Below are 24036 nucleotides of genomic sequence, written 5' to 3' on the forward strand. Positions count from 1 at the left end.
CGTCCTTGTTCATACACATTCTCAATAATGCAGTAAATATGTTTGTGTGTGTAGTATTGACAGTCCTGGTGCTTGGCCTGCCCGGGGGTCAAGGAATTTGCCCGAGTAAGAACGGGACCACGGTAGACTGGTGGATAATTTACCAACAGCGATCAATGCCGTTTTTTCATTTCTATGTAGATAGTACAAGTAATTCGGATGTTTCAGTAAGCACGTTATTTTTTTTTCTCCGTTTCTCTAATACGAATATTCAAAGATAATGGAAGCTAAGATATACTTTAGTTCTTGAAACTGATACATAAAAGATGCATAAAAACTGCTATATATGCAAATGATTCAGTAGCAGCCTCTTTAAGACAAATGAAATTTATACATGTAATCTTATTACCAGAAGTTCAATTTTTAATCAATGTTGATGCTATGTTTCTTTTATGAAACATCCGAAATTGACAATATCCAATAATTATCTGCCTTTTCAAAGGACAGTCTACCTTAAAATTGAATGATGCCTTTAAATTTTATTTTAGATCATATTTAACAGTATATTTTTAAATAGCATTTAATAGTTTTAAGAGCACTGTTACAAATTCTATAGTGATTCTAAAGTCACACTTTAGCGATATCACTTAGATGTACTTAAATTGCATGACTGACACACAACTATTATCTTTACTCAATCATCGAGTTTTCAGAATTTGGACTGTCATCTCTTTTTTACAGAGGCTAGCATATTTCATCTCTCTGGAAATTATAATGAGATGGGACTTCTCATTTTATCATTTTATTTTTATTATTATTATCATTTGGGGGGGGGGGGCAAAGGCGGATCCAGTGCCCCCCCCCCCCTCCGTTTGATTTTTTTTTTTACATGTATGTAGAACTTATACATCCATTATCCTAAAATCAAGGAAAAAGCAGCGCTTACGTCAGCTTCCGGGAGCTTCGCCCCCAGACCCCCCCCCCGGACTTTGCCCTGGACCCTCTGGGGACTTCAATGCAGCCTCCAGACCCCTGTCTTCTATTGCACCCTTCGTTATGAAATTCTTGGATCCGCCACTAGGGAGGGGGCAATTGAACCAGAAATGATCAATGAGACGCAATAGCTTCCTATAATGCCTAAATGGAGATTCAAAATGCTTCAAACCATGACCCCGAAACATTAATAAAGCCAAAAAATGGTCCAAAGTTTACAGACAAACATAAGAGAAAAATCTCAAGATACTATTTTTTAAAATATGTATGCATCCTCAAGTTTAGTAGATATCAAACTGGACTAATTTTTGTCCTTTGTGGCAGTGACGAAGCTACAACATCGGTTCGGTTTTTACAGAAATCTATAAGAAAAGCTCTTTGAAATACTTATCAGTTTGCTTCACACAAGTCAGTATATAAGAGAAAGACCTTAATCAGGTCTAGAAGTTGTTGCACTAAAAGGTGACCGTTTTGGTCAATGGGCATGGTTAATTCCTGTTTCATCTTCGCCTTAGTGACTCGAACGATCGAAAAATATACAAAGTTTTATATGAATGTAACAATTTTATATACATGTGTATAAGTAATTAAATTAGCATCTACTACTTTGCTCTAGTTTCATAGACCAGAAAATCCGGACAGCGCCTTGGCCAGAGCCTTAGATCTGATTATTAACGACGTCTTTCCTCAATATTTTACTTATTCCTACGATCTGATTAACATCATGAGAGTAGCGGAGACACTCAGATTTCCAACATACGGCAAATGGATGCAGGTTACAAATTTTATAATAAACATTGAAATAATCATCTTTTTTTACTTGTCGGTGGTATAAATCGCACAGATGTGTATGTAAAAGGTATAATATTGTATATCTTATGTTATTCATAGCTTGAAAGAAGATGGCCGGGGTGGCTGGGTTAAGGGCATAAAAAAGAAAGAATCGTTGATATATTTAAAACTCACATACATGTACTTACTTCTATTGCGCCACCATATATTTCATACTGGCAATGAACAATATATTATACAATTATGGACTCTTTCGGTGGTGAATATGGTTTGTTATTCACCAGAAAAATATCAATATTGACCGAGGCGAAGCCACCGACGGCCATGACTTTATTTTATTTTTTTTTCACCACCGAAAGAGTCCATAATTGTTTTATTATATAGTCCGGATTTGAATAAATAAGACTTTGAAATCTGCATGATGATATCACTTTCATTTACGAACTTCTGTCGTGGAAATTTTTTTAAAAAATGTCCAGATTACAAGTTATAGCTTCCGTGTTTTCCTTTTGCTGTTTGTAAGACATCGAAATGTTTAGAAAATAATCCTGCGATAGGCTTGGCTACTGTTTTTCCTGCTCAGATACACAGCTGGCTCTTGCCGTTGCAACCATTGTTTACAACGTTGTTTGAGATGTTGATTGTGACGTCACAATGCCGCTGCACGCGCACCGACCCTCCGGTGAATACGTAGTGTTATGAACTGTTTGCGTTTGTATAGATTATATAGGGACTATAAATAGACTATATAATAATTTTTGTTATGAATATTTATTGTGTATCAATAACAAAGTACATGTATTTCATTGCATATTGTTTAGTTTTCATTGTTAAATTACAGGGTATTTTAGCAAGTGACAAAAGCACTGAAAAGGGATTCTGGATTCTGCATAACAATTTTCTTTTTCCGGCGTTTAGTAATCGCCAGTTACAGCCTCCGACCTCATATTCCTGGAAAAGTTCAACCATTGGAGACAGTAGTGAAGATCTGTTTTATGTGTGTATGTCACTAGGTATGTCTGTCTGTGAGAATCGTACACGTATCCTTGTACGTTTTCTATAAATGTCTCCAACGTTGCTGTGGGAGAATAAGTCCCCTCGTGCAATGGCTCTGATTATAAAGTCATGGCCGTAGGAAACGGGGGTGGGTGGGGGGAGGGGGGGAAGGCGCCCCCCTCCCCCATAATTTTGCCGATATATATATAATACTATAGAAAACAAAGCTACTATAGGCTTGTGCCCCCTCAATAATAACGTCTTATGACCTTTTTTTTGTCAAGAAAATTTTGTAGTTGACAGTGCCCCCCCCCCCTCAATTGAAAATGTATGGTTGTGCCCCCTCAAAGTGAAATTGCTTCCTACGGGCCAGATAAAGCACAGTAGTTTGTCATGATCTACTGATCCTCTAGGTCTTATACTTTTTGAATACCGCTACACTATAAAATGTGTAGTTTATAGTAAAGGGGTGGGGAAACAAGAGGCCCTTGGGCCACAACGCTCACCTGACTAACTTTGGTCTTGCTGTTTTTCACCTGATCCGCCCCTCTTGTAATGCCTATTGTGGCCCCGCCCTACCCCAGGGGTCATGATTAAAATACTAGTAATTTAGAATCTGCACTACCCCAGGATCAGCTGCTCTGGCTCAGTGGTTCTTGAAGATTTCTAAAGATTTTTTCCTATATATTTTAATGTAAAAATTGAATTACCTATTGTAGCCCCGCCCTACCCCCAAGGGTCATGATTTAAAGAATTTAGAATCTACACTATCCCAAAATGCTTCCACATAAGTTTCATATTTTCAGGCCCGGTGGTTCTTGAGAAGAAGATTTTTAAAGATTTTTTCTACATATTTCAATGTAAAACTTGGATTCCCTATTGTGGTCCCACCCTTCCCCCGGGGGTCATGATTTGAACAATTTACAATGTATACTACTTCAAGATGTTGTCATATAAGTTTCAGCTTTTCTGGCCCAGTGGTTCTTGAGAAGAAGATTTTTTAATGACCCCACCATATTTTTGTCTTTTCTTTATTATCTCCCCTTGTAAGGGGGCAGTTTATTTTAACAATTTAAACTCCCCTTTACCCAAGAATGCTTTGTACCAATTTTGGTTAAAATTGGCCCAGTGGTTCTTGAGAAGAAGTTGAAAAAGTGAAAAGTTTACAGACGGACGGACGACGAACAACGGCTGATCAGAAAAGCTCACTTGAGCTTTCAGCTCAGGTTAGCTAAAAACCAGGACAAATAGATGGTGCATATGACGAGCCCATGTGCAGAAAGTGGCGCATTTCACAATTACAAAATACTAGTATATTTTCTGTATTTGTATATTGTTCGATTACCTGAATAAGAATAAATAAAATCACAAAAATACAATAACTCGTTTAGCAAGTACGTGTATATTTAGGTGAAGAGTGTTTAATACATATATTAGAGCCATGTATGGCATTCTTGTTGACAGAAAATCGAGAAAGTTTACTAGACGCAGTTAAAAGCATCTTAGCTGGGAATCCTTTTATTTACCACAAAAAGCTGACTGATATGAAACTTGAAGATTACTTCACGGAAATCAAGGAGAGGAACCATCCATTTTCATTATTGGCTTCTGCTAATACGTACTTGGTACTTATAATTCTGAAAATTTACAATTTTTAGTCCGAATTTTACTGTTTCATTGCAATCACTTTGCTATGTTACCAATTTTAATACGTATTTATACGTTAAAATATCGCAACTTTGCTGTATCTCTGCCCTTTGCATTGTTCAGCAGGAAAAAAAAGATGAGTGAGATTGGATTCAATATCTTAATTTTATCTAATTCAAAAAGCCTAAAAGTTTCCTTTGCTTTTAATGATATTATTTTTTTACTAAGCTATTATTATTATTATTATTATTTCATTCTCCAGGAATGTTTGACAGCAACAAAAGAATCAAAGCGCCATCGATGTATGTATCAGTTTGCAACGAAAAACGTACAAGCTATTCAAGTTTACACAAGACCACGGGGCATTTTACAGGGTGGGAGCCGTTTCTGTTACAACCAGCAATCAAATGCTTTGTTCGAGTTTACTAGTGTTGCCAATTCTGACCCAACTAACATTATTTCCGCCAATAACATGTTTGTGATTTCCGACAAAGTGACGTCAGAACAATATGGCGTTGTTTGCTTTGGTCAAGATGTTGCCGCCAGCTCTGATACGGTGTCAGTAATGGTCAGTCGCTTGAATTACTAATATGACATACTGTGGAAAAATATTGAATTTACAGAATAAAATGTGTAGAAAGTTGGTGTAAAATACAGGCTTTCTAGCAATCAATTCGAACACGTTCTTCCATACAGGAAGTTATTTAAAATTGGCAGAGGGTCAAGGGAGAGAGAGAGAGAGAGTTACCATTGCTTTATTTAAGGTATTGATCAAGAGTTTCAAACATATAATGAAATATATTTTGTTGTTTACATTTGCAATTCAATATTGTAGATTTGTGGTAAACTACCGGGATTATGGCGAACTTTGGTTCAGTCGTCTATGTTGACGAATTGGGGATGTCCAAATCATGGTTTGGGAAAGACGGAGAAAACAAAGCAAACCAAACATCTGCAGAAACCAACGCATCACGGAATTCCTTCTCCTCTTACTCAATCGGTGAGTGCTCAAGTCAAAGTTCCAGAAGTGCGACGGCTAAAACGTGACGTAACGTCTGATTCTGAAAGAACCAATGAAAAACGTCGATCGCGTTCCAAAAGAGAGGAAAAACCGAAAAAACACAAGAGATCAAAAAGAGATACGTCTCGTGAATCAGAAGAAAATAAGAAGAAAGAATCATTCGAACATCCAAAGAAAAAGAAAGTTGATTTCAAAAAGTCGGAAGTTGGTCATGAAAAGTTTTTGAAATTTGAAGAAAAAGAAGACGCTGGGTAAGAATTTTTGTGAGAAATCCCTAAAAATATTATCAAAACTGTCAGTAAATACATTCGGCAAACTTTTACGACGAAAAAATAAATTGTTCAAAACAAAGTTCTAAATTCTGCGAAACAGCAATATTCTTTTTCTTTCATTATTTGACGTTATTCATTTCCAGAGAGGATAAATCATACGCAAAGTTAGAGCGGTACATGGAAATAAAAATGCCTGTTGAAAAACCATCTCAGGAAAAAGAACCCCCCAAAACAGTGGTCAAGATCACAACATTAGACGAACTTCAAAATTCAGTAGTAGAAAACAAGAATCAACTAATTGCTATTTTCTGCAGGAAAGGTATATCATTAAAATAAAAATTATTAGGACAAAACTATGGTCAGAAAGTTGTTTTTTTTTTTCAAGTCAAAAATTCAAAAATATATAGTGCTTATGATTTTATCCGAGATTTCCAAAAAGAACATTTTTACTACTTTTGTAAACCCACGTTACTCTTAATGTACTTTTTTTTTTATTGTTTTACACAGGTTGTAGATTTTGTGCGGCAACAGAACCAAAATTTCAAATGTTGATTGATCATTTCCAAAAAGAAGATGTGGACTTCTACCATGTTGATGTCAGCGAGATAGAAATGCCCTATCAGTTAGAGGTAGAGTGGACCCCTTATGTAAGGCAAGTTGTACTAGTCAATATTTTATACTTACTACGTCTATAGTACATCATAGAAATGCCCTATTAGCTAGAGGTAGAGTGGACCCCTTATGTAAGGCAAGTTGTACTAGTCAATATTTTATAATTACTACATCTATAATACATCATAGAAATGCCCTATCAGTTAGAGGTAGAGTGGACCCCCTATGTAAGGCAAGTTGTACTAGTCAATATTTTATAATTACTACGTCTATAGTACATCATAGAAATGCCCTATCAGTTAGAGGTAGTGTGGACCCCTTATGTAAGGCAAGTTGTACTAGTAAATATTTTATAATTACTACATCTATAGTACATCATAGAAATGCCCTATCAGTTAGAGGTAGTGTGGACCCCTTATGTAAGGCAAGTTGTACTAGTCAATATTTTATAATTACTACGTCTATAGTACATAATAGAAATGCCCTATCAGTTAGAGGTAGAGTGGACCCCTTATGTAAGGCAAGTTGTACTAGTCAATATTTTATAATTACTACGTCTATAGTACATAATAGAAATGCCCTATCAGTTAGAGGTAGAGTGGACCCCCTATGTAAGGCAAGTTGTACTAGTCAATATTTTATAATTACTACGTCTATAGTACATCAAAGAAATGCCCTATCAGTTAGAGGTAGAGTGGACCCCTTATGTAAGGCAAGTTGTACTAGTCAATATTTTATAATTACTACGTCTATAGTACATCATAGAAATGCCCTATTAGCTAGAGGTAGAGTAGACCCCTTATGTAAGGCAAGTTGTACTAGTCAATATTTTATACTTACTACGTCTATAGTACATCATAGAAATGCCCTATCAGTTGGAGGTAGAGTGGACCCCTTATGTAAGGCAAGTTGTACTAGTCAATATTTTATACTTACTACGTCTATAGTACATCATAGAAATGCCCTATCAGTTAGAGGTAGAGTGGACCCCTTATGTAAGGCAAGTTGTACTAGTCAATATTTTATACTTACTACGTCTATAGTACATCATAGAAATGCCCTATCAGTTAGAGGTAGAGTGGACCCCTTATGTAAGGTAAGTTGTACTAGTAAATATTTTATAATTACATCACTATTCTGCTTTCAAATTGATAAATGAAAACAGTGTGTGGTTGTGATGTGGTGGTGGTGGTGCCAGCAAAGGGGGGTGGGGTGGGGATTAAATGTTTACCTTATCTAAAAACAATGAATTTAGAATACATGAGTATAGGGTGATATGCTTTAGATGATCAAGTGAAATTGATTAATTTCCAAACAAAATCTGAATTTCATTAACCTTTCTTATCTTACTAATCACAGATTTAAACCTAGAGGGGTTACTCAGCTGTTCCCCTACCACTGGGTAGACTTCGATGGAGAAGAGTATGATTTTCGAAGCATGTACCAATTCCTGGACAAACATGTGGAAAAGTCAGGAATATTTCATAATACACATTAAAAAAAAAAAAATAAACAAAACAAAAATTCTGTTAACTTTCAAGCAAGGTACTTGTATATTTCAGTGTTTTTTTGTTTTCGTTCCAGGATAGAGGGAAGTGAGAAAATGCCTAGAACTTCTAGAGATTTGCAATTTTAAAAGTGACACTACAAAATACAAGAAACATACATGTATTTATCATTTTGATATTTGATACCATTTTTATTTTTAAAAAATTGCAAAGCATTTTTTTTTTTACCAAGAATATATTTGTATTCTATCCTTCATTGTTTGAGTTTTAAATTAAAAAAAGTATAGGTATATATTACAATTTTCACTTTGAGAATAAATTTTGATTACAAATACATGGCTGAATTTTAAAACATAATTACATGAATGTACATGTATTTTTGACTTCATTCTGAATATATTTTACACTGTGTCTGATTAAGTTTGACTTAAAAAAAACCCACACTCATTTCAGTACAAACATTTCTCCATCTGATTACAAAGTAAGTATGAAAATATGTACTCAGTACAGCAATTTTATAAATATGCCTTTAGTACTCACTAAAATAGCCTGCAAAAAATATCTCTCATTTTTATATTTGTAAGCAGAAGATACAACTGAAGATTAATAGTCTTAAATGCCATTTATAAAATGTTGATTAGGACAAAAAAGGTCTCCGGTGAAGTTGTATTTTTCACAGAAGGAAAATACTTCCGATTCCATTCTTTTTATCAGAAATTATTACATTTTTTACCCTGGTAAATAAGTGATGTTTGACATTACAGAATATTAAAAAAATATGGGTTCTGAAACCTCAAACACTACAATATTTAAACTAATTAAATATTTAAAGTACCTTTTCAATAAACACATAAAAAACTTCACTAAACACTCACTTTCCTTGAACACACTTGATAACAAATACATGTATAACAGGTATCCCAAAGTGGAAATATTGGGATGTATATATTTTTAAAAATTGCACTATCACAGCTCATTCAACAATGAAAACACATCACTGTCAACTTGCAGCGAAATTTCCGAAATTTGTTTTCAATGCTATGGTAGGTTTGGCTGGCAGCTGGCTTATTTTCTGTTGATTCGCTGCTGCCTCTTCTTTCTTCTTCTGAGTAGAAAGCTGAGTCTGGCTGTGTTTGATCGCCAGTCCTAATTTTAATTTAAGGTCAGCATGTGACATCATAATATTCTTAAACTGTTCTGGATATAGGGGTCCTATTTTGACTAGTCTTTGTAAACAGTCATCATGGATAGCTTGTGTAGGTTTAGAAACAGATGAGTATTTCTTCTCATCCACCAGGAAAGATACTAATACAGGAAGTAACAAAGAAAGCAGGGTCAGTCCTGAAATAAACAAACAATTCATTACAACATCAGCACTGCTTCATATGTGTGTTGTTTTTTTAAATACCACAGCAATTACTACTCTGACATACATTTTGCAATTGATGAAAAATTTCTAAATAAAATTTCCTTCATATACACACACATTAAACACCTATGGAGTCCTATGTTGATTTTATTTTGTAAACAGTTACAGTTAATTGACTTGTTATAGGAAAATGCAAATATGGAAAGACTGTACGTGATTTAGTATTTTATCTTACTTTTGTCATCTTCGGCTTTGGCTACCAATACTTCTGCAAAGTTCAGAGAGGCAGTCACCAGTGCCTGCTGGGAATCAAGACCAGATTTATCATCTTTTAATATGAGTAAATATTCTAAGAACTTGGCAGCTACCCCACGTATGTAGGGTGTTGCATCTTTGGTGTCCAGTTTTTGTATCACAGAGGTAAACATCTGTAAACACTTCAGCTGAACCTGAAACAAAATGTGAATTCATGTGGCATAAAAATTTATACCTAAACAATTTTTCTTTTCATTCCTATTTTTTAGGTACATAAACATCAGAATTTTTAATAATAATAAAATACCAGCATTCCCTCAACATTCTCTGAAACTTATCTGATATAAACACAAAGGTAGTGGAACTCATAAATCCATGTACATTGTACCTTGTAGTACACTACACCAACTATTAACTGCAACATTTTTTATTCACAAATTGTCATTTCTGAAATCAGTCCATGACTACTAAAAATCACTTTTTATTCACATAATTATGTGAGATGGTCTGCTTGCAAAAATTTCATTCTCACATTTATTTTTTTGAGGAAAAATTGTGTAAAACAGTAACCAGAATTAAAAATTTTGAAAATTTTGTATTGCTTATAAATACAAAACACCCGTCTTGTGAAAATAGGGTGTTGCAAAAATTTGGTGAACTTCTATTAATGTTCAGGACTAATGAAGCAATCTACATTAGCACACAATGAAATAAATAGTTCGCATCAGGAAATATACACAATTAAAGAAGGCTATGAAACTTCCATATATTGCTCACAAGTGAATAATAGTTGATTTAAAGTATTCTGGGTCCAAGTCTTTTTTTACATGGTCTTCACCACCAATGTAACCATGAATGTTTCTGTTTTGAAATTACCTCTGGAAGTTTGGATTCCCAGCAATCCTTGAACATAGTGACACACTGCTTCTGAATTGAGGGAGTCTGTGCTATCTCCTTTGGACCCCAAACCAAAAACATCGTAACTGTGGCAAGCAGGGTCACTTCATCCATACCAGGCTTATCATCACCTAAAGAAAAATTTTAAAGTTTTTTTATAGTAAAAGGTGACGTTCTAAATTTAAATTACTGATTTTTAAAATACATGTTTACATTTTTGGACAAAAATGAAATTTTCTTTGAGCTAATGGTAATCAATAAAAACTATTAATAAACCTTCACAAAATGCTACAATCTGATTAATTTTGAACAAGTTACAAGAGGAGGTAGCATATACATATTGTTTAAAAAGCTTGATGACTATAAATAGGACATAATGATTTGGCTTTATTTCCAGCACACAAATTGCACAAAGTTTTAATTAATGTACAATTTAAAGTATAAACTTCATACTCGGCTTGGCATTTTGAAGCACAGTAACTAGAGCACTTCTGAGAAGTTCCCTCCATTTACTTCCTACATCTTCATCCTCCAAAAACGAGGAAGAGCACAGAGTACGGAGAGCTGTTAGACAGGCCTGTACCACAACGGGGGACTTCCTCTCAGCACCTTTATTAGACATCTCTCGTAAAACACCAGTGATGAGGAAGAGAATTGTAGGAAGTACTGAAGTGGAACCTGGAATAAAAGCAACAGGATAATGAATAGCAATTCCAGACATCAATCAAGAGGAAATGTTACTGTAAATGTACAAAAATTAGGACACTCAAGTGTAATCATACTCTTCAACTGATTAGCACAATCATAAATTAATGCATTTGAGTGCTTAATTACAGATCTACAACATATGTGTGTACATGAAAACGCTCAAAAATATCAATGTACATGTATGTACTGTAACAAAACTCTGACAATTTGATTTACTGTGGCAAAACCTTTCGTAATACTTTGATTCGCTATGTCAAAAACTTTGATTCACTATATATATATATATATATATATATATATATATATATATATATATTGGTTTGGAAAGTATAAACCAAAATTTTTAGATTTTTATTGAAATTCCACTAGATGTTTGATTAAGATTCATACTTCACACTTACCATTTTTGGAACACATATTAGGAAGGTCTGCAAGAATAAGCACAATGGAAGCTACCAGTGAACAGTTTTCCTCTGACATTTTAGTGAGTCTTGTTGGGACTTGGAATCCTGTGCTGGGAGCTGATGGATTAAGGGCTGGAATCTGTCTAGATATCACACACAGGCACACCTCTAATGCTGCGTACACCACAGATTTCTCTGGAATAATGTCCCCCTCCTCCCCTCCATCTCCCATGGAGCCACTGTCAGATGTATCCTCAGACTCAGAGCTAGTACTTGTTGGAGTTTCCAATTCTTTTTCTATAGAAAACAATTCAGTATAAAATATTATTTAAAGGCCCATAACTTTGACATACAATATAAAAATTTCTGATGCTTGAAATGTTGCATTTTGATCCTTAAATTGTAGTGTTCAAGCTAAATATTTGTAATTTCCTCAGTTTGCTATGTCAAATTATGTAGATTGCAATATTTTACATTCTTTTCTTGTGATTATCAAATCTTTGGGAAAAGCTACAGCTATAGTACTTGTGAACAATCCAGTAGAATCTTAATTATTTGCCGTTTCCTACCTTTGAATTTTGTCCTGTCTTGCTGAAGGCAATCTTTACCAGCTAACAACACAGCTTTGACCACTTTGACAGCTAACAGCTGAGTGTACACATTTTCCTGTGTCAGGAATACTCTGAAAATACAAGATATTCCATAGCATTTTTTTCTCTCTCTCTACCAAATACGTACGTTTATACAAATAAAAATTGCTGGTTCCTGGCAATTTACTATAAGCGTGTTTTACTGCCAGTGGTTATTATACCTGTGCATCACATTCAGAACTTCCTTGGACAGGATTGGGTCTGCCCCTATTTGTTGTTTTGGCCAGTCAGAACTCAGAACTGCAGCCAGTGCTTTCAGAATGCCATTGACAGCATGTGTTGTCAGAACAGTTTGAGGATTGGACAGGGCTTCAACACAGATACCTGAAAGAACAGACAAACTTACTTCAATATCCATTATCAAGAAAGTAAATGTATCTCTATATATACTGTACATGTATTTAGATTCTAAAATTTTTGTTAAACAAAATTAAGGCAATGAAGTGAAAAACATGTACCTTGGAATATGTATTAAGACTCTGAATTAAATAAAATTCTAAACAGGTAACAAAAAGTACTTAATTTATGAGTGCAATTTCAGTTTGTTCAAATTAAAACCTCTCAATAAATTTACTTCTACTCAGTTACATACCAAGGATAAGATACAGTCTGTCTGAGTTGATCTCATCCCTCTTCATGTTAGCGGGGGCATTAGCTGGAACACTGGAGTTCTTATCACTCTCTTTGTTCATCTCTCCGACAGAAAAGCCTGTCTCATGTAGCCAGATGGCCAAAGCATGAAGGATTGGAGTCCAGCGCTTTTTGTAGTGAGGTTTAGCACTGTCTATAGTGTCTGGGTGGTAGAAAGTTCCACCGTCTGATGGCAGCTGACTAGAATATTCTGGGGGGAAAAAGACAAAACTGAAAAGTTAAACTTGTACTTTTCCCATGTACAAATGATTGCCAGACGGCAATTATTGTTTGTACATGTACACAGCATATTTTTACCTGTTGGGAGGGAGAGATATGCATAGTCTCTGAGGGCTCCTAACCAGTTTTGACTGAGGGTGGGGAGTTCTGGCTGTACCAGGGACAACAGACTCTCCCTGGAACTCTCTCCGTATTCCTCCTCCTCCCTCTGGGGTTTAGTTTCCTTTTCATGCTCCCTTTCTACTGCCACAATATACACCTGAAATGAAAATCAATGGAACAGCTATAGCACTTGAAACTTTTTGACAACAACATTTACTCTGCAAAATATGACATAATTTTCATTTTTTTCTCCCCCTCCACTTTTTAAACTCATAAATGACAAAGAATACGAAGGGTTACATGAAAACGCTCATGAAACATGAAAATGAAAATACGAAGTTCGAAGTATTAACTTGAGGAACTGAGGATCAACATTTTGATTTCTGTAAGGATTTCAATTTTGATAAGAATTCATTTGACTCCATTTTTTGTCAAGCAACAACTTGTATGCTTCAATGTGTATACAGAGTCAGTGAACAGACTGTTTTTCAAAATTGCCAATGATGAACTTCAGTAATGATTTACAGCACTAAGAATAACTTTTGACAGATTGTTTCTAAGCACTGATTAAAGATCACATTATAAAATAAATCTGAGAATACTGGCACAAGTCTTACCTCTGCCCAGGCTCCCAGTACAGCTAATTTTTCCATGGTAACAGCACTCTCATTGTACAAAGGAGACTGGGATTTTCCTGCATTCAATTTTGCTAGGGAGGACACCAGCAACTGATGTACTCGACGAAGGTCATTGAGGTCACGAGCTACTCCACTGCCTATCCATGTACTGCAAACCTGTTTGCAAATTACAAATTGCATTGAAAAACATTACATAAATTATGGAGCTGAAATGATCCCTTATCCATGGAGTTTACCAAAAAAAAAGTTTTGACCTTGATCTTTGACTTGGTTCAAACACTACATCCCCATTATCAAAAGTATCCCATGGGTGAAATGTATAGTCAGGATAAGAATTTCACATAAAGATCTGCTTTAGGTAATGAGAAAAATTGAGCCAAGGGGAGAGAAAAAATGTTCCGAAAAAAGGATTTACACAGAGGCCTGTTTTGACCTTGATCTTTTATCTAGAAACTTGGATCAAAGGCACTGCACCGTTCATCCACAGGCACTTTGCAAAGTACGAGCCAAAATGGGGCATGGGAAGAGAATATATATACCCTGGACAAAGTATATCTGACAGATATAGGGACACACTGATTACTATGGTGCCCAAGGAGAGAGAGAGAGACCATTTACAAAAGGTGAAATCAATACAGAATACAAAACTACTTACATCACATGCAGCTGCTGTGACATCTGATGAAGTGTCAGGTGAAAAAGCTGGACGGAGGGCTGCACTAACCTAAAATGCAGTATCTATCTAATATGTCTTTTTCTCTTTCATTTTGAGAATTTTGAACAAATAGTATGAATATTGATTACCCATTCTTCTTGTTATTTGTTACCTGTGCCTGGAACTGCTCTAGAATCACATGACCAGGAAATTCTGGTTCTGGAACTGATGCAAACTTTGTGATGATATCCTGCCAAAGAAATTCAATTTTCAAGAATAAAATTCAGTGGAACATACAGGTATGAGCCTACACATTTCAAATCTAAACAATGTAATTTATTTATAATAATCTTCTTAAAAATGCTTTTTACCTCTTCAAAAATTGTGTAGTTACAGTAATAGTGACAATGTCCTGGTGACCATAAGGATAATCATCATATGGTATGTAAGAAACTAAGAAATTTATAGTTGCAACTCTGCTAAAACTGAACAATACCTGCAAAGCTGACAGACCAGCTAGACGAAGCTGGTTACTGTCTGATGTTGCTGCGATGAAGGCCATTCTGACAAGCTCAGAAAGATGTAAAACCAGGAAGTTTTCTGAAAACAGAACAATTCCACAGTCCTCATTTAAGCCATGAAAAGTACCAATAATCAAACCCATAAATTTTATTTGTAAACAGTAGAGACTCACCGTTACTGGTTTTCAGTTTTATTTCTCTAGCTAGTTCAAGGTCAAAGTGTGCTTGTATTCCTTCACAGGCCAGGAGAATTTTCTGTAGACACTCTGTAGCAAACACTCTAGTTGGCCACCTGTCAGTATCAAAATATTCCTTCATTAACAATCAATATTAAATAATTCTACTCCTTTCCAATTGCAAACCCTCTGAATTTCACAGATCACGAACATATTCTTATGCTTAAAACACACAGACCTTGGTGCCACAGTTGGATGGGTGACATCTGGAGCACTGGCCTTGAACTCTAATCCTGCATCTTCCTCTTCGTCGTCATCATCATCATCCTTCTCTTTGTTGTCTGGAGCACTCTCTAGTGGCCCACTGCTACTGGTGTCTTAAACAAATTAACAATAAAAGTCAGATTCTTTTCTGATGTTTGTTTCTTTCTTCAATAGATACACAATATGGTTAGCTTTCCTAAGTGTTGCTGTATACTTCCACATTATGAAAATGAAATGCTACAAATAATTTGCATACTGAATTAACTAAGAAATCTTAAATTCATAAAACTCATTGACTCTTGGGCAAGAAAACCCCAACAGAACAGTTGAATACTCACCACTGGAAGCTGACAAGACACCTTTAAGTAACTTCAGCCACCTTGTGAGGTTTTGAGTAGCCAGGGACTGAAGCAGACTGATAAGGGTGTCCTGGACATCAGAGATCAGTTTTCCATCATTCTCTGTGTCCATCATTCCAAACAGCAGACCCTCCAGGCCTGTCTCCGTGATGATGGAGTCCTCATTACTGCCATCTCCCGCCAGGGTCAAGGCCTGGTCACTGACTTCTCCTGCCTCTCTGTTCACCAGCTGACGTAGACAGCCCACGGCAGCTCGACGGAGGAGGAGGTGTGAACTAGTCAATGTAGCCTGTATTAGAACGAATAGAAGAATCAAATTCATTTACTCCAACAACCATTACTCATACATGCATTTAAACTATAAAAGGATATATATACTGCCAAAGGAAGATTAAAATTTTACTCTAAATCAACACCAACTCAAATGAACTGTGGTTGCTTGGAAAAAGTTACTTTACTGAGTTTACTATATTAAAAAAAAAAGTTGGTTTACAGCAGTCTGTAGTTGCGTTACATCAGGTTATTTTTATCACTTACACAGAGATGAGGTACCAGTGAGGTGAGGTTGACATGGCGGGGAGCAAACATATGTAGCTGCTGTAGACAAGTGATGGCTTCAGCCTGGACCAGGGAGTCAGGGTGATCCTGCATTATAGCACAGCACACCATACAGTAGAGCCTGGCTGTGGCTATAGATCCACTGTTACCTACACAGAAAAAAATAACATTAACATTTTCTTAAGTGTTTTTCAAATCAAAAATTTGAAAAGGACAAAGGTACATGTATTTATACATTCTTCTCATCCTATTTACAGTATATCTTTATAACTATTGATGTAAACTATTTCCAACATACATGTATAACATGCAATGCTCTCACAACTTGTTGCATTATGGACCATTGGAAAAGCATTACCTTGTAACTCAGGTCCCAGTGATGTGATGAGAGCAGACAGACATTTTCCTAGGCATTGATGGACGTCAACAGTGGATGGAGGGACAGACAGTAAAAGCTGTAGGACCAGGGAGAGGGTAGGCTCCACATAGCTTCTGAACATGGGGCCTCCCGAGTCAGCTATCAGTCCCAGGGCATGTAGGGCCCACACCTGTCAAAAACCAAATCAATGCATTGATTCATACGCATTTCATAACTTGCTTCTTTCTTCAACAAAGTTCTCAAAGAAAAATGTCTGAAAAGTCAGATCACTAAAGAGGCTCAATTGGTTTGATAGAAAGATTTGGTTTGAAAAAAGTGCTAATATCTAATGATTGAGATTCTTCAGCTTCTGAACAAATTTTACCTGTACAACAGGTGAGTTGGAGTCCTGGGCCAGAGCCAGTACAATACTGACACTGGTGTTAAGGTGTTGTCCTGACCCCATCCCTCCAACATATCTATGTAAACAGCCGAGGGCTAAGGAGTGGCCGGTTCTGTTGATTACATCTCGAGCTGACTTCAGGCTAAAATGGATAATATACTGTACAAGCTTATATTATCTCAAATCAATTAAAGAAAAGCGTCACAATCAATTAATCTGAGTACATGAACATTGTAAAAAGTATGTCTTATTCCAAAATTATTTTCTTCTTACTTCCTTCAATACATCCTTTTAAAACTTTACAACATTTCTCTTTGTTTAACATCACTGACAATATCTGTACCTATTAAAGCTGTACTGTGCCATGTCTGCAATGAAGCGACTGTCACCCACGACCTGTGCCATTCGACCCAGTGCTTCACCTGCTGCACAACGCAGAATAGGGTTGGTGCTGCTCAGTGCACCCTGTAAAGTTATCATATAGAGAATTTGTGATAAATCAGATCAAATTTTAAATTCAGCTGTTATTTTATCAATAAATAATAAAAAAATTCCTACCATAATAAGATTAAAGGCAGACTTCTTTACTTCATCAGGACCAAGGTTTTCTTTTGCATCTGACAGATTCTGAAAAATAAAAATCTTTATTGTGAAAATATTTCAAAATATGATACATGTACGTGTATCTCCTATGGTGGGAGAAATAGCCCAAACTTTGAAAGGAAAGAGGTGTTATAAACCAACTTTCCTTTGCAGCACTTTTTTTTCCATTTGTGAACTGAACATAAATACTTCTTCTTTAATGCCTGTATTATTATTAGTGTTTCTGTTGTTCAATAAACAAAATACATATAATATTAAGGTGATAAACATTCACAATTATTCTATCCTTTAAAATGTAAGATGTTTACAAAGGAAAGGCGATTTCCAAAACCTACTTCATTGATCAGAAACACCGTACCTTTAAACTTCATTGACCAGAAACACTGTACCTTTAAAGCACAGAGAACAGCAGTGAAGATGTTCATCTGTACAGCCTGTTGTCTAACCGACTTGGCTTGTTTGATGCATTCGATGAAATGCTGTAACATCTGAAGTCTGTGTTTGTGTGCTACTCGAGGGAAGACCAAACCGTAAAGTCGCACTGAACTGTCAATCACAGCCACACCGAGGGGGAGGGGACCAGGGATAGGATCACTCTGAATGATCAAACAAAAAAGTTCAAATATTTACTGCTTATTGGTTACAAATGACTCACTTAACCAACACTATGATTTTATTTTATACATGAAGATAGATTGGCACAAAGTTGTAGCTATATCACAAAAAATAAAGATATGAATTCAATGTGATGCTCTAAATTTTAGATATATATATACATGTATATATATATATATATAATACATATGCATATATATATATATATATATATATATATATATATATATATATATATATACACACAGAAAATTCAAATTTTCATGCAAAATGTGAACATAAGTGTACATGTTTGTAATGGTCTCTACAACATATTCACAAATTTGGGTCTGTATTTCTCTCTATTTATACTCCTACAAAATCTTTTCATGAATTAATGTTCTTATGATCACACCAAAGGTAGCAATCTAAGAATACTACAAAGTATATTCAGTGCTTTGCCCTGGCCTCAAAGTGACTTTTGAAAATTTAGGCACCAGCTGGTTCCTGGCCCAAAATATTTAGGTGCCAATTCAAATTTTTGGGAGCCAAGCCAATTCTTTTTGACGCCAACTCTATAAACTGGTTTTTAAACCTTAGGCAGAGTGCTTTTTGTAGACCTTAAAAGGGGATATGCTAATCTAGTAATCAGAAGGGAACTTGATTGTGTGACAAGTTTTCATAAGGGCACTCTTAAAAGTTTATTTAGACAGAAGGACTACTCTGCAAGCATTAAATAAACAATAGCCTGGACATTCCAAATGCATTAGAAATCAGTATTCAAACAAAATGCTTCTGGTCCCAAAATTTATTGGTTTCCAAAACAAGAAGAAAAAAAATTGCCAGTTTGAGGACATGCTGAGATTTTAGGTGTCAATTGAAAATTTTATGCACCATGGTGACTTAATTATTCACCAATTAGAGCCCTAGCTTTTTCTCTTCTTATTTCTGTAAGATATGTGTAAAACTTTTACATACTGTTGGACATCTGGCATACAAAGATTGTGAGTCATGTTCTAAGGCTCCAGACCCAGAGGCACTGTTAGGTTGCAACTAAAATAGAGAAGTATAGTACATGTATACTTAAAAAAAAACAAGACAAGTTGTTGCAATTATAGTCTAATATCTACTAAGTGCACACAATGTCAGCAACACTTTTCATTCTACCAATCATATACTGTCTTTATACTAACACTTAAGGCAGTTTCAAGCAGAAAGCAAAAAAGATGGTTTAAATAGTAAAGATCTGTGCTGAAATTTGACAGATTTACATGTATATCCAGAAAGACATAGATGAAGAATGTTGAATATTTACTCTGAATCACTATAATTTTTTTTTATATGACCTTTTTTAATACATTTAATATTATTGTCATGTTAAAAATTAAAGTTGTACATTTGCATTTAACACAAGCTTTGATGTAGGATATGCCAAAGCGTAAGGTAAAACATCACTCTTTTTTCATGCTCTTGGTTGTATGATACAGAATTTTAATTGAAACTCTGAAATAGATGCACTGAAACCCTTTGATTACAAATTTGGAATAAATGTTTAAGAATGTACACGTTTATAAAATTTGCTGCATGATTCTGAATAGGAAATGGTTAACTCCACAATATCTAAGAAATGTTAATTCATTCATTAATATTAAAATATTGAAAGAAAAGTTCTTTCAATTGTACATATATTGGGTGAATTCCTGAATTAGGATTTTATACTAGATTTTTTTTCACAATCTGCATTCCCTAATGTTAATGAATTCATGACAGCAACATTCTAAGAATGCCAAAACAGTGAAAAAGAAAAAAGCAAAGTGAGAGAAGATGCATTTTAAATATAATGGAAAAGACATTCAATTTCTTTCAAATTTAAAGATAACTGAAACATGTTAATAGATATAACATGCTTGTATCTGTACATCTTAATATATCAGTCAGTTAAAGTCAAGACAGATTTGGTTGGTCATGCCTGCATTCAAAACGCCACGATGAATCAGAATGCAGATTGTACTTACTACCTCTTTATCAACTTTACGATTGGGTTCAAACTACAAAGGGAAGGCTTGTATCAAAACTACTCCCAAATATAATTCAAGGTAAAGTTAAAAATATTTTAAATTTCAACTAATTTTGGATTTCATCATTTCTAGAAATGAGTTATCACAATTGTGTGTGATGCAATTAATTGATCTTAAACTTCTAAAGAAAAATATATAATTTAAAAAATGAACATGAAAACTGATTTTTATTCATGCTTTATGAATACAAATGGTTGCTAATAAGTATCATCTGAGCACAAGACAAATCATGATATTGCTTGGGCACAAGCACATTTCCAAGCGGGAAGTTACAATAAATACCTGATCTTCAATAGCTTTGTGGTCTGTCTCCTGAAGCCAGGATCCCAGAATGACACTGTCATCCACATGACACATGGCCCTCAATAAGGAGGTTGTGGTGTTGGCTGGGTTGTCTGTCAGTGTAAACTCTGCAACCAGCTCTCTCAACAAGTCAGTGTAAGTTCCTAGAAGTGATAAATTTTCAATTAAAAACAAAATTATATGCAACACACACTTCTACAGAATTCATTACACATGTGATAAATGAGTGGATGCAGGTGTCTACTACCTTCAAATGATTCTGGAGGGAGTTGGGACAGAACATCATACAATCTTAGTCTAACCATAGCAGCACTGGCTTTCAGGTGTGTACCATACTGCTTAATCACCCAGGGCAATCTGAAATTGTGTGAAAAAACATTTTTTTATAGCATTTTTAAAGATCATGCATGGATAAACAATTCTATGTAGATGAGCTGAAATGTTATGCACCAATATTGAATAATCCATTCAAACTTACTGTGCAAACATAAGAAGAGCACATTTGAGTGGAGCCAGCAGGCGACGGATGACATCTTCTGTCACAAGGTCACGACAGTGCTGCAGAAAACTATTCATGGCTGAAAGGTCAATCAGCAAAAATTATGATGAAATAAATGGCAACAATTAAGAAAAAAATCATATTTTAGAGCTTACTCTTGCAGACAAAATAAAATACTACCATCTGAGTTTTTTTTTTTTTTTTTTCCGGGGGGGGGGGGGGGGGGGTCTTTTAAATTGCATGTAATATATATAAAAGAATAACAAGTTATCAGCTTGTTATTAAAAATTCAATGATTAACACCTAGTTAGAAGCTATTAAAATGGTAAGATAATGTTCACAGTTCAGTGATCTCCATGTACCTCCTAAAGCCCCTGATCGTGCCTCTAGTGTCACCTGCCAGGTGAAGGAATCCCCTCTCTGTTTCTCGGCTTCCAACTCTTTGTGAGATCTTGGGAAAGCATTTTTCCACAGCAATAGCATTCTGGGTAAGTGATTCTTCACCACAGCTGGACCTGATACAGAAATCAAAATAAAAAAAAGACTGGTCAGACTGTTTTGGATTATTGTGAGTGCTTTTTCTAATTTGCCATGAGTAGAAAAGCTGAGATTCTGTAGCCAAGATTCTGTAAAGACTTGTGTATAAATTACCTAATGTCATAAGAGATCCTAAGAGAAGCCAGCCAGACTGGGTCCTCTGTAAAGACAAGCGGCTGTTCTGGGATGCTGTTCTTAACAATTCTTCTGATAGATTGAATAGTTGCTAAATAGAAAAAAATACAATTTTAAGGATTAAACATTTTATAACATTTCCTGCAAAGTTTTGTACTTTCAGCTTTTTTAATATAATCAAAAGGTTTATACAGGTAAACTTTGATATCTCAACATTGGATATGTCGACAACATGGAATATGATGACTTCCCTTTGTGGCCCTGGCAGTATTTACTATATATATATATGATTTGCAAAAACTCGCATTTCCTATCCTGTTCTGATAAAAAGCAAATGTTACACAGGAATGCCGAACTGAAAGCATTCAGTAAATTTAGAAAGCTTATGATATGGAGAAAGAACACAATTTATCAATAAGATATTTTTTTAATTACTTCTCAGATTTTTTTTAACAAAGAAATAGAGGAATTGCTGAAAATAAGATGAATTACTGACTATTCATGTACATAATAAACTATGCAATGCAGAAATCTTGGACTTTGAATCTCAACTTTGATATCTCAACACCCCAGATATCTTGATATTTTTCCGATAGTCCTGCCAATGTCAAGATACTGAAGTTTACCTGTATCTGGCTGATGACCAGATTACTTACCTTGCCTTTGGCATGAGGAATACCCAGAGGACACTGATACACTCCTCCAAGGAGGGCAGCCAGGGCACTGCTGTACCCAGACACTGCCTCTGGGGAGGTCTTGAGTTTGTCCATCCTCTCTACACACCTGTCAAGTAGAGGAGTCAGTTGGGAGGGTAGGGCCCTGGAAATGCTCCCTAAGCACCATGAGGCAGACAGCCGAGCAGCATGGCTTGGGTGAATCAACACTGATACTACTGGTTCTATGATACCTAAATATGAAATAAAACATTTTCTAATAGCTTTGATGTATGAATGACATGTCTCCTCCAATCAATACATGAAATGCAGAGCATTTTATAAATTGCTCTTTGTCTAGTTCTGTGAAACTTGTCTAATCTGGATGTTGTGTATTCCAAATCTTGCCTAGTATGATGTAACATTTAAGTTTATTTCAGTAAATCAATTGTTTAAAATGTTGTCTAATCCGGAAAGTTGTCTTATATGCCCAATTTCTTTGGAATCAGTGGTGTTAAGATTAGACAAGTTTTACTGTATATTGTATATACAATACATGTATATTATATATACCTGTGGCTGGTTCAGCTACTAATGGACTGGCCGAGGTCCCCAGTCTTAACACAAGACTGCCTAGTTCATGTAAAGCACACACCAAAACATGCTGGCTACCTGCTATATCAGCACTGGAGGATCTTCCATCAGAATCCACTGTAGCTTCACCTACAACAAGTACATGAGTTATTAAAGAAGACACGACATATTTTACAACCATCAAGCCTAACACTCTAAATATTTCAGAGAGAATACTTTTTATTACAACCAGTGATAGTTCATTTTTTTTTATGGAAAAAAGTAAACAATAATTTTGCATTTTCAACATAAAACAATAATTTACTATCTTGAAAAATATTTTGTAAGCTTAATCATGCACATGGATGCCAAGAAAAGCATATTTTTACATCTATATTATGTAATGATTCAACTGTGCTCTCTTTCTTCCTAAAATTTATCAAGAAATCAAGATATTTCCCTCATGATATATTATCACATATTGGAAGAAATTACATCACACGAACCACAGGAAATATGATATCAAAATAACATTCATATTTCGTCCACAAACATCCCACATTTTACAACAATATCTGTACATATATATAACCCACCTACAATATTCATCTGCTTGACAATGATTTGTGATATCTCCTTGGCTGCTGCTATTTGAGCTTTTTCTCCTAATAAACCTCCAATGGCTGATCTTATGATGAACAGCACACACTTCCTGGCATACACGGCATCCACATGGGTAGGCGTCGCCTTTGGGTTGGCCACTAGCTCAAAGATGTGGTTCAGAAACACAGAAATATTTCTCTCCAGCCACAGACCACCCATGGACTTCACAAACTCTATATATGCCTACAAAATGTGCTTCAAATTCTTCACATTTTGAAATTTACATATAAATTACACTACATAAGAGCTAGATAGATAACTTGTATATTTAAAGAATCAAATAAAAAAAAAAAATAAATGGTATTTCAAGTATTCGCATTCACTCAAAGAACTGCAGTTATGTTCATACAAAAATTGACAATTTTAAGTCTGTCTGAGATATTCTGCTTTA

At 35.3% G+C, this 24036-nt stretch overlaps 2 protein-coding genes across 5 annotated transcripts in view; one reads left to right on the forward strand and one right to left on the reverse strand.

The window, feature by feature from the left end:
* On the forward strand, positions 1-8071 carry LOC133182949 (uncharacterized). Its single transcript, XM_061317844.1, has 10 exons — positions 1-206; positions 1589-1747; positions 2606-2777; positions 4225-4385; positions 4670-4975; positions 5243-5679; positions 5844-6019; positions 6208-6352; positions 7672-7782; positions 7897-8071. Exons 1-10 carry the CDS (start codon positions 39-41, stop codon positions 7946-7948), a joined length of 1887 nt encoding a protein of 628 aa, XP_061173828.1. The 5' UTR covers positions 1-38; the 3' UTR covers positions 7949-8071.
* Positions 7984-24036, reverse strand: part of LOC133182948 (HEAT repeat-containing protein 5B-like) — a 25334-nt gene continuing 9281 nt past the window's right edge. For 2 of the 4 annotated variants that reach the window (XM_061317839.1, XM_061317840.1), the window contains exons 8-39: positions 23579-23828; positions 22983-23132; positions 22413-22663; positions 21736-21847; positions 21447-21599; positions 21064-21163; positions 20833-20942; positions 20565-20728; positions 20220-20252; positions 19183-19257; positions 18000-18206; positions 17566-17634; positions 17351-17472; positions 16990-17149; positions 16605-16794; positions 16226-16395; positions 15668-15977; positions 15304-15442; positions 15063-15181; positions 14865-14968; positions 14541-14618; positions 14369-14437; positions 13693-13869; positions 13052-13232; positions 12696-12944; positions 12265-12427; positions 12023-12135; positions 11451-11750; positions 10795-11019; positions 10321-10472; positions 9425-9638; positions 7984-9161 (exon numbers count right to left, since the gene is read on the reverse strand). In XM_061317839.1, the coding sequence (XP_061173823.1) occupies positions 8821-9161; positions 9425-9638; positions 10321-10472; positions 10795-11019; positions 11451-11750; positions 12023-12135; positions 12265-12427; positions 12696-12944; positions 13052-13232; positions 13693-13869; positions 14369-14437; positions 14541-14618; positions 14865-14968; positions 15063-15181; positions 15304-15442; positions 15668-15977; positions 16226-16395; positions 16605-16794; positions 16990-17149; positions 17351-17472; positions 17566-17634; positions 18000-18206; positions 19183-19257; positions 20220-20252; positions 20565-20728; positions 20833-20942; positions 21064-21163; positions 21447-21599; positions 21736-21847; positions 22413-22663; positions 22983-23132; positions 23579-23828 (5250 nt within the window). In that variant the 3' untranslated portion in view covers positions 7984-8820. The remainder of the gene's footprint in view (positions 9162-9424; positions 9639-10320; positions 10473-10794; positions 11020-11450; positions 11751-12022; positions 12136-12264; positions 12428-12695; positions 12945-13051; positions 13233-13692; positions 13870-14368; positions 14438-14540; positions 14619-14864; positions 14969-15062; positions 15182-15303; positions 15443-15667; positions 15978-16225; positions 16396-16604; positions 16795-16989; positions 17150-17350; positions 17473-17565; positions 17635-17999; positions 18207-19182; positions 19258-20219; positions 20253-20564; positions 20729-20832; positions 20943-21063; positions 21164-21446; positions 21600-21735; positions 21848-22412; positions 22664-22982; positions 23133-23578; positions 23829-24036) is intronic. The other 2 variants (XM_061317841.1, XM_061317843.1) reach the window with 1 other exon arrangement.

The sequence above is a fragment of the Saccostrea echinata genome, unplaced genomic scaffold (genome assembly GCF_033153115.1).
Source record: "Saccostrea echinata isolate AGI-Se365-2 ecotype Australia unplaced genomic scaffold, CSIRO_AGI_Sech_v1 ptg000009l, whole genome shotgun sequence".
Classification (NCBI taxonomy): domain Eukaryota; kingdom Metazoa; phylum Mollusca; class Bivalvia; order Ostreida; family Ostreidae; genus Saccostrea; species Saccostrea echinata.

Bases quoted from the DNA above. Each gene is read 5' to 3' on its own strand.
- LOC133182949 (XM_061317844.1), top strand. From the start codon at position 39: ATGTTTGTGTGTGTAGTATTGACAGTCCTGGTGCTTGGCCTGCCCGGG. The intron at 5,680-5,843 runs GTAAGAATTTTT...ATTCATTTCCAG, and splicing joins GAAGAAAAAGAAGACGCTGG to AGAGGATAAATCATACGCAA. The intron at 6,353-7,671 runs GCAAGTTGTACT...TACTAATCACAG, and splicing joins GAGTGGACCCCTTATGTAAG to ATTTAAACCTAGAGGGGTTA.